The 10,865-nt window shown below is 48.8% G+C and overlaps 1 protein-coding gene across 1 annotated transcript in view; it reads right to left on the bottom strand.

Moving 5' to 3' along the window:
* Positions 1–9,922, bottom strand: part of DCHS2 (dachsous cadherin-related 2) — a 256,474-nt gene extending 246,552 nt beyond the window's left edge. The window contains exon 1 of the mRNA XM_059163725.1: positions 7,958–9,922. Coding sequence (XP_059019708.1) covers positions 7,958–9,922 — 1,965 coding nt within the window. The remainder of the gene's footprint in view (positions 1–7,957) is intronic.
* Positions 9,923–10,865: the final 943 nt, after the last annotated feature.

The following is a 10,865-nucleotide window of genomic DNA, read 5'->3' on the forward strand; positions in this document are numbered from 1 at the left end:
CTGCTTATACCACAGGGCCTAGTGTCTCTAAGATCCTCACAGTGCTTTCTGGGGGGTGGTATGGGAAGGTTTGCTATTGAAAGGTCATCTGAACCTTCCTTAAGACAGGTGGGATTCCTAACCTATAAGATGTTATAAGGGTCCAAATTAAGTAAAACAGATTTCTGCTTTCGTTGCCAGAAACACAGAAATCTAGCTAAAACCTGATACACCATTTAAATGTATTTCTGCTCCTCTTCCATCTTTCAGTGCAAGACAATCTTAATTTGAAATGTCATTTTTTTTAAAGATTTTTATTTATTCATTTGACAGAGAGAGATCACAAGTAGGCAGAGAGGCAGACAGAGAGAGGAGGAAGCAGGCTCCCTGCTGAGCAGAGAGCCCGATGCGGGACTCGATCCCAGCACCCTGAGATCATGACCTGAGCCGAAGGCAGCGGCTTAACCCACTGAGCCACCCAGGCGCCCCGAAATGTTATTTTTAATGACTGATTGCTGCATCAGGCAAACTAGTTTCCCCCAACATTTTTAGAAATCTTGCTTACTAACACTGAATACTATATAAGATGTATTGAGGACTTTCTATGAGTCAAGCACCGCTCTAAGCAAACATGTATTAATTCATAAGCCACACAAAAACTCTACCAAGCTGACACTATTGTTATCCATATTTTCTAGGGGAGGAGTCTGAGGTACAGTGCCCAAGATCATACTGCTAGTAAGTAGCAGAACTCAAGATTCAAACACACTGTAGCCCCAGAGTATGCCGATGTTTTTCATCACTGCATGCAACTTAATTTTAATCCTCAAAGCTATGAACACTTTACCAGGTAGTGTCAGTTATCTTTCATTATAGGACCAAGAACTAGACAATTTCCTGGCAAGTTATCTATTGACTGTTACTAAAGATACATCCCACAGATTCTAGGCAATACCTCTCTTGTAACACATCCATATGTATTATCTGATCACCTTTCCAGAGCAGAAAAAGGGAAAAGGAAGTAAAGTCAGCTGATGGGTCTTGAGTAGCAGTTGTGTGGGGAAATAAAGAAGAGAAATATCAAAATGAACTCTAAGGGGCACCTGGGTGGCTCAGTGGGCTAAAGCCTCTGTCTTCGGCTCAGGTCATGATTCCGGGGTCCTGGGATCAAGCCCTGCATCGGGCTCTCTGCTCAGCGGGGAGCCTGCTTCCTCCTCTCTCTGCCTGCTTCTCTGCCTGCTTGTGATCTCTGTCTGTCAAATAAATAAATGAAATCTTAAAAAAAAAAAATGAAGTCTAAGAATTCTATAGTTGATCTCAAGTTCTTAAAACAGGTCATTAAAGCAAAGCCAGGGCATATACAGCACATGCTGGGAACTAAAAGCTAAGGCCAGCAGGAGTTGGATAATCAGGGAAGATGACAGTTGGCAGGTAATCTAGACATATCCTGGAGACAGTTGCGAATGACTGCTGTGGAAATCTCACATGCTTTCAACGTGTGTGTACATACAGGACATGTCCTCTTAACAGAGCCAGGAAAGAAAGAAAGAAAATCAATAAAAGAGCTAGAAGTGGACAATCATTGACCATCAAAGTCAGTATACACTATGTAAGTATGGAAGCATGCAAGTAAGGTCAACAATAAGGGTATGCTAGTAGGAAGGTGAGGGATAAACAATGCAATTCAGACCACAGAATTCCAAAGGATCCATGATAAACTATACAGAGGAAATATACTTTTAAATAAAATTAATACACACTCAGATGAAATGTGAAAAATTAAAAAGTAAAAACTCTGACTAGCTGAAGGTCTTACTTCACTTTTGTTTTCACTCTGCAGCTCTTCAATACACTGCAACATTACTGGTCTTCTAACGCATATGACGGAGGACATGAGGAATTACAGAGGACTCAAAATACCATTAAACTGCAGCCCCACAAGCTACTTACAATCCACTGCTTTATCAATACAAGTAAACAACTGTAGCACCACAAAGAACATTAAGAAAAGAAGGGGACAGGGGAGCCTGGGTGGCTCATGTGGCGATCGCAGGATCTTGAGATTGAGCCCCACATTGGGCTCCTTCCTCAGTGGGAAGTCCCCTTGCATAAACACATGCTCTCTGTCTCTCTAAAATAAATAAGTCTTTGAAAGAGAGAAAGAAGAATGGGACACATGAGAAAACATTTGGGGGGGCACATTTAAGATATGGCTACCATCTCCAGTTTGAAGAAAGGGCAATACAAGACAGAAGTGATGATGGACAGAACTAGGGTAAGGGCCATGGGTATAAATGAAGGGATGGGTGTAAGAAATACTGACGTACATAAGATGGGTCAGCTCCTGTGGTCAACTGTGCAGAGGAACCAGAGATGACACCAAGAATTTAGGAAACATCTTCTTCCTTAATCAAGTCTGTTACCTTCAAAGGCACTAGGAAAGGCTCTGGAGAGAAAGGACTTCCCACCAAGATAGGAACCACTTTCCCTCAGCTTTTCTTGCAGACTTGTGCTTTCATCGCCGCTCAGCCTTCAGGTAGTGGCTCCTTGCCCTGGACAGTTTGACTAAAGCCAATGAATGGCCCTTTGCTTAAATCTTACCACTCCCAGAGGGGTTTGGGGTTCTCCATTTTTACCTCCATAGTAGAGTTGAGACAAAACCAAGACACTGAGCAAGACTTTATTAACAGCTAGGAGATATTTTTTAAAAAGAAGTAACCCTGAAAGATATAATGATAAAGATATAATCAGAAACAAGATACACTTTAGTCCTTTCTGGTCCATGGAGCCCAACAGGAATCGGGTCTTTCCATCCCTCAGGGTCTTCCCAGGGGTAGGCAGGATCTTTAACTGCCACTGCTGAGGCTCCCTCTTAGACGGGTTCCTCAAAGTCAGACCATGAGAGAGAACGAGCAAGCACAGCAAAGTGCCCTCTCAAGACCTGATTTTTTTCCTACTGAGTGGTTTGAGTAATGACCTTCTCTCTACCCTGGTCCTTTACTTTCCAAAAATGTGAAACACAACCACTCCAACAAACAACAGATCCACACACACAGACACACACCAAATGCATAAACACATCTATGGAGAGGACACATCAGCGAAAAGGGGAACGTTTCAGAAAGGAGCCACTGAACAAAAGTTAAGAAAGAAAGACATCAGTGCTAGAAAGGAAATGACTTTGGTTTAGGAAATGTTAGATTTAAGGTGCCCAAAATATACCCAGGTAGAGACGGGTACAAGGTAGAGAAACGTGAATGTGAGTTTATAAGAGAGGCCGACCCCGTGGGTAGGGGGAGAAAGCTGTTCTGGGAATACAGAGAGGAAAGCAGAGAAAAGAGCAAAGTGATGCCTGTACCTGTACTTTCACCACGGGTTTGGGGGGCAGGGGTGGAAGTCCAAGAAGAAAAGGACAACCCGGAAAGAGAGAGGCAGAAAGAGAAGACAAATGTGGTAGCCTTCAAGAAAGAGGGAGTGAGCAGGCCACAGTCCAAAATGCTTCATGATTAAGAAAAGCTGATTGGATTTAAATTTGAAAACACAGTTGCCTTTTGAGAGACAGGGTTTAGTATTAACGATGAGGGAACATCAGAACAGGGGGCTGTGGGGGCGCCTGGGTGGCTCAGTGGGTTAAAGCCTCTGCCTTCGGCTCAGGTCATGATCTCAGGGTCCTGGGATAGAGCCCCACATCAGGCTTTCTGCTCAGTGGGGAGCCTGCTTGCTCCCCTCTCTCTGCCTGCCTCTCTGCCTACTTGTGATCTCTGTCTGTCCCATAAATAAATAAATAAATACATCTTTAAAAAAAAAAAAAAAAAAAGAACAGGTGGCTGTGGAAGGATCAGCTAGTGGAGCTGGAGCAAGTGTCCTTCCTTCTTGAGGACCCTGGCAGTGAAAGGAAGGAGAGAGTCCCCCCCCCGCCGCCAACCACCACCACCAGCACCACCAGCACCATAGGCTCTGGTAGCCCAGGGACCTGGCCCTGTCTGCTCACTGCTGTATCCTCAGCACTAACACTAGTTCCCATCATGTAAGGGATACTTCACAGATATTTGCTCATGGAATGCTGTGTTTATTCAATCGAGTTTGCTGTTTGATTAAATAAATGAATTAGTGAATGAATCCAGTAATGATATTTGAGGAAGTCTGAGACAGTACTTGTGACAGCATTGCCATGATTCAGGTATAAATACTGGCGATAAAGTCTGTAAGCACAGTTCACATCACTGTACTTGTGGAAGTTCGTCTTTTTGACAGTAATCTGAGGAGAAAGAGCATCTTTTAGGCCAGACCCTGAATTTGGGGAGGCAACGCTTGAGTGACTGCTGAGTAGAAATGCCTCTCTGCCTGCGCCATATAGAGACCCTGAGAGGAGCTCCTGTGAGGTGGGTTGTGAAGAAGGGGTTCTCCACATGGGGGACAGTGAGGAGCAAGGAATTAAAAATCCAGGTCAGTGCCTGTGAGGCTGTGAAAGCCCCTTGGGACTAGAAGTCAGCAATCTCAGGTTGCTACTGGTTCTCCTACTTGGTACTAAATCCCGTCATTCTCCCTCACCTTTAAAGTCTTTGTAAAGTTCTGATTTGGGTATGAGAATATAAAGGGGTTCAAGATACACCGGGGGACAGGAGGATGACCAGCACTATGGTGGCAAGCAGAAACAGTATCAAGAGTGGAAGAAACTCAAGGATCAATAATGTGGGGTGACATCCAAGACACCTTGAAGGTTCAAGCCTTTATTTCATTAGATGACATGGCATTCCCTTTTAGGGAGTACACGAAAGATCATTTTTTTTCCCCCTGTTGCTTCTCATTTTGCTTTTGTCTGATTCAGACAAAGGAGAACTGAACAGATACGCAGTCCAAACAGAGAAAAGTGGTGGAGAGCAACAGAAAGAAGGTAGGGTTGTAAATATCGATACAATGTAATTAAAGAAAGCCTTGGAAGAAAGGAAAGGCCATGAGACCCAAGGACTAGCTGGGAAGGTTTGGTTTTACAGAGTGGTAAAAAGAAGGAGTGAGAGTAAAGAGACACAAAACAGATGGGAGACACCTGGTGAGGTTTACCTGGAGAGTAGGGGACAGAGCCAGCTAGTGGACTTAGAGAACACAGACAGTTCACACAGCTGCTGGGGAAAGGCCACCAGGGAAGCCAGTATATGAGCGGCTTTCTGCAGTCTTGAGGGCCTACATCACTGGAATTTCCAGAAATTCTAATTAGCACGACTTAATATTATTTACAGCTATACTTGGCAACCAGAAAAAGTTTTTTGCCTTTGGAGATGCAGTCCTCCCCTTGAGCCAAGTATGGTTCCCCTGAAGGATCTGCTGCATACCGAATCATAATAATGGGGGTAAACACACCTCTCGGCAGGATCATCTCATTTTAGAAACAATTCTAAAGACAGTTTCTAATCAAGAGAATTACAATTAATCCACCCTGCCTATTTTCCTTCAAATGGAGCCAAGCTGCACGATTTCATACCGAGACCGTCAAGGTTTTCAGATGGAAGAAATTTTAAAAATCATCAAGTCCAACTTCTCACTTTTTATGACTTCCATTTTTAGAAATCCGTGGCAGAAATTATCAGTGCACACTGGCATCTATGTGTTGCTTTACATCTATCTGTCAGCCTCCTTTGGAGTGCACCTGAGGCCACACACCTGAGCTCTGGCCAATGGGACATCAGTGGATGTGATCTAAGTCATGCCCAGGCCTGGCCCTACACTGGATGGAGGAATACCAGCTAATTTGTATCCTATCAAACTTTGCTTGAGAGAGAGATGAACTTCCATTGGCTACTCACTGACATTTGTGGATTTGTCTGTTTCAACAGCAAGCATTCATTGATTCTCAAGCCTTCTTTGAATAAGCTAGCAACTCAAAGAGCTGCCAATTATTCTAGAGAAAGAGATGGAGATTATTACCGCTTGCAGAGCCAAAAGATTCAGAAGACAGAAGCAGTCACGAAACTCATTTTTATAATATAATAATATCTTGATTATCTAAAGGCTATTATTTGAGACATAACCTATAGAAGTTAAGGCCCTATCCCTGAGAAACAGGGAATAAACTATGGAGGTCTTTTTGTTTGTTTGTTTGTTTGTTTTAAAGATTTTATTTGTTTATTTGTCAGAGAGACAGAGACCACAAGTAGGCAGATCAGCAGACAGAGAGAAGTGGACTCCCTGTTGAGCAAGGAGCCTGATGGGACACTTGATGTCAGGACCCTGAGATCATGGCCTGAGTCAAAAGTAGATGCTTAATGACTGAACCACCTAGGTGCCCTAAGCAGGAGAGGTATTAAATAACTCAGCTTGAGAGCTAAAGAAAGCATTGGAGATTCACTCACTAGTCTCTCAGGCTCTTTGTATTTACTCAAGTTATCTTGGAAAAATAAGTCAGTCTTAGAAATCTGTTTATCTCACATTAAGAAACTGGAAATTGGTCTGTTTCTGCTCTGTTCCTTTGTTTTGTTTTTTTAGATTCCACATATAAGTGAAATCATATGGTATCTGTCTTTCTCTGTCTCACTTTGTTCCCTTAGCCTAATACCTTCTAGGTTCACCCATGTTGTCACAAAAGTTAACATCTCATTCTTTTTATGGCTGAGTAGTATTCCTGTGTTTATGTGTGTGTACCACATCCCGTTTATCCATTCATGTACTGATGGACCCTTAGGTTGCACCCAAATCTTGTCCATTCTAAATATGTTACAATAAACATAAGGATACATATATCTTTTCTATTTAGCGTTTTTTTTCTTTACCCAGTACTGAAATTATTGGATCATATGGTATTTCTATTTTTAATTCTCTGAAGAACCTCTATACAGTTTTCCACATTGGCTGTACCAATTTAAATTCCCACCCAGAGGAGAGATGGGTGAGAAGATGGGCAAAAAGGGTGAAGGGGAGTGGGACTATAGGCTTCCAGTTACTGAAATGTACAAGACCCCAGGATAAAAGGTATCACACAGGGAAATATAGTCATAGTTTTGCAATAGTGTTTTATGGTGACTGATAGTAGTTACACTTGTGAGCACAGCCTAATGTATGGAGTTGTCAAATCACCTTGTGCTTCTGAAACTAATGTAACATTGTGCATCAACTACACTTCAAAAACAAAAACAAAAAGCAAAAACAAAAAACAAATTAAAAAAAAAAAAAAAGGAAAGAAAGCAAGCAAGGAAAGAAATAGGAAATTGGAACCAATGAGGACTGGTGCTAGAAGGGACCAAATCACAACTTTCTGAGATTGAAGGAGAGATCAGAATTCTAAAGGAAAAATTTCCAAAAAGCAAGGTAAAGATTTCCATTGTATAATTGAGCCCCACTACTTCTCAGAGTCCTGAAGTTTCACTGGAGGAACTCAACTCACAACTGATGTAAAAAAAGAAAGAAAGAAAGAAAGAAAGAAAGAAAGAGAAATACTTACTGTCTTCAACTAGCCTTTGTAAGCCTCTAAGATGTACAAAATGTATTTAAAAAAAAAAAACTCTGCAAATGGTTACTCAATCAGTTTCGGTGTTTAAGGTGTATTATTATTATTTGGGAAAAAATAATTTCTGAGGACCACCTTATTTCTCTAAGATGCCAAACAATGATGCCCCAAAATATGAGACATCGCCATGTGCATACTGTTTGAGAGTGAGTGGTCCCTCCCAAATCAATGTGGGTGCCCATATTCAGTGTGAAGGAAACCCAGATTCCTTAAGCAAACTCAGGATCCAAATACCACGTGAAGTAGAAAGGACCTCAGAGATCACTCAGTGTAAGCCTCTGACAGAAAAAGTTAGGTGCCCATAGGGCGCCCATTCGCCTCACTGTAGAGGAGGACCTGAAGCTCAGGCCCCTGTGCTTTTGGAGCCAGGGTACAATCACCTACATAACAATGTTCCCTCCCTGGATTCCCTTAATCCTGCCCTCTCTTCCCAGGCCTTTCTAGAATCCAGAGGCTGATCCAGAAGCATGACGCACTCACCTGCAAAAAGCAGTGCCCAACCGGCGCGTGCTCCGCCAGGGTGGCGTTGTACACCTGCCTCCGGAAGACGGGCTCATTGTCATTCACGTCCTCCACTGTGATGCTCACCAGGCAGGTGGCAGAGAGTGGGGGTTCTCCTAGGTCTTGGGCTACCACTCTCAACTCTACTGCCTCCTGGACCTCTCGATCCAGACTTCGGGCGGTGCTGATCACGCCGCTCTCGGAATCAATAGTGAAGGACCGTCCGCACCCCGCGGTGGGCCACACACCTTCCGCGTTGCAGCGAACAGGAAGGTGGACCAGTGAGTAGCGCAGCCGCGCGTGGTCTGTGCCAGGCTCATCCGCATCCGAGGCGCTGACCCACACGACCGCGGTGCCCGGGGCTGCCGCCTCCGACACGGAGGCCAGGTAATGCGCCCTGCTGAAGAGAGGGGGCTGGTCGTTGAGGTCGGCAACCCGGAGCAGCAGCGTTTCCTCTGTGCTCAGCGGCGGGGAGCCGGAGTCCGTGGCCACCAGTCGCAGATCATACAGGTCGCGGCTTTCCCTGTCCAGGGGCCCCTCGACGCAAAGGAAAAATACCCCGGGGGAGCCGCCAGAGCGCAGCGCAAAGGTTCCGTCCCCGCCCTCCAGGGACAAGGAGATGCTCTCGCGTCCCAGACCAGCACCAGGCTCTCCGACGGCCTCCTCTTCCTGCTCAGGATTACCGTCTGCGTCTGACACCGAGACGCGAGCCACGTAGTCGCCGAGTGCGGCGCCCTCGGAAACGCGCGCGGCTCCTCCCTCCGTGAGGAAGAGCAGGTGAATAGCGGGCGGGTTGTCATTCACGTCGAGCACCGCGATGGACACCCGTACAGTGGCAACCTCGGGCTCGGCCCCTCCATCGCGAGCCTCGACCACCAGCTGGTGCCAGGCCTGTGCCTCACGGTCCAGCGGCCTCTGCACCCGCACCACGCCGCTCAGCTCCTCCACCGTGAAGTAGGCCGCATCGCCCAGGGACCCGAGCGCCTGCCGGGCGCGGATGCCGTAGCGCACGTGGCCGTTGGGTCCCAGGTCGCGGTCGGTGGCGCGCACGCGACAGACCTCGGAGCCCGGCCGGGCGTCCTCCCGCACCGCGGCTTGGTACTCGCCCTGCTCGAAGACCGGCGGGTTGTCGTTCTCATCTAGCACCCGCAGCTCCACACGCAGGTTGCCGGTGCGCCGCGGGCGGCCGCCGTCCCAGGCTTCGATATGCAACTCGTGTGCCGCCGTCGCCTCTCGGTCCAGGCGCCGCAGCAGCACCAGGTCCAGGGGCTCCAGGGGCGAAGAGGACGGTGATGACCCCGGGGTTCCGTAGCGCAACTGGAAGAACGGTCCTGCGGGGTCCTCGGGAAGGTCGGACGGTTGCACCAGGGTGTAGCCCTGCGTGCTGAACAGGCCGGCGTCTGGGTCGTGGGCACCCGGCAGGCGGAAGGCGGTGCCTGGAGGGCTGAGCTCCGAGACGTCGAGTTGCAGGGAGTCGCGGGGAAAGCTGGGCGAGTGATCGTTCACGTCGTTGACGCGGATCTCCACCTGCACCACGGCGCCCAGCAGCGTGGCGGCCACAAAGCTGTAGTGGTCCCGCCGCTCGCGGTCCAGGCACCGAGCCGTGCGGATGATGCCGGTGTCCGGATGCACGTGGAAGTCGTCCAGCAGCGGTGAATCATCCGAATCCTCGGAGAGAAAGAAGCCGCCCCCCTCCTGCTGCTGTGCAGCCGGCAGCCCCGCGCGGATGTCGCCTACTAGGGTGTCCGGAGGAAGTCCTTCATCCACGGAAAGGCTGAGGTTGAACACCTGGGCATATGAACCCGAGGCCGCCCACAGCCACGCGTGCATGAAGAGCCTGAGCAGGAAGCGCTGAGCCCCGGTGGCGCCGCCGCCGCCACCCGGCAGCCCGAGGGGTGACCCTCTCCTCCCGCCGAACAGAAGGCGCTGGTGCCCTTCGCCCATTCTCCACACAGAAGGACTCTTTGCTCCGCCAGCAAATCGGGAAGGCTCCCGGGCAACTGCCAGCTTGTGAAGGGGTCTGGAGCCTCTTCAGTGTCGGGGCCAAAGAAGAAAAGACTTTGGCAAACCAACAGACCCAGGAGTTCCCGAGGTTCAATCTGCAACTGGTGAAAACGTCCTCCGCCACCGCTCACGCAGACAGGAAAGCTCCAGCAGCCTCTGCCGCTGCAGCCACCTCTTCAGACCCCGGATTTCTTTAAATGAGTCTCATCTCTTTTTCTCTCTCCTTTTATTCTTTTTACATCTGTTCCTTGTTTTGCTCGGCTTGTTGTTTCCCCCTGGTAAAGTCAGGTGCATTATTTCCTTTGCCAAAAAGGATGAAATTATTTAAAGCGCACACACACAAGGAGAGGACGGGGGTCGGCCCGGGGAAGGGGGTGGAGTAAGGGCGGGGAGGCCGAGTGCGGGCGCCGGGCCGGAGCGAAGGAGGAGGGGAGGGAGGGAGAGGCGGCTCTGGCTGCGGCCGCGTGCGCGGCTCCGGGGTCGGCCTCTCCCAGCCGCGTCTCCCGGCGGGAGGACCGCCCGGGCTCCAGCTCCCACCCAGCCCACGCCCCCCCTTCCCTTCTCCTCCCCGCCGGTGACGCGGCGCACACGAGGGCAAACTCCAACCTGCGAGTCGCCGCTCTGCAGCAAGGCGCCTTTTCGCCTGGGCCGGGGACCCGAGAGAGGGGAGCGCGAGGAAGGCGGGGGTCGCGCAGGCAGCCTGTCTGCCCGGGCTCTGCGTGCAAAGTGGCGATGGGTGGGGGAAGGCGAGAGCAGCAGCCCCTCCACCGCCCTTCTTCCTCCATCCCCTGGACGGTTCCTCCGGCAGGCCTGACGCTTGGCTCAGGCTGAGCCGAGGGTGGGGATTAGAATCACTTTGGGGAGCCAAACTTGTGTTCTCCAT

This window comes from Mustela lutreola, chromosome 1, assembly GCF_030435805.1.
Source record: "Mustela lutreola isolate mMusLut2 chromosome 1, mMusLut2.pri, whole genome shotgun sequence".
Classification (NCBI taxonomy): domain Eukaryota; kingdom Metazoa; phylum Chordata; class Mammalia; order Carnivora; family Mustelidae; genus Mustela; species Mustela lutreola.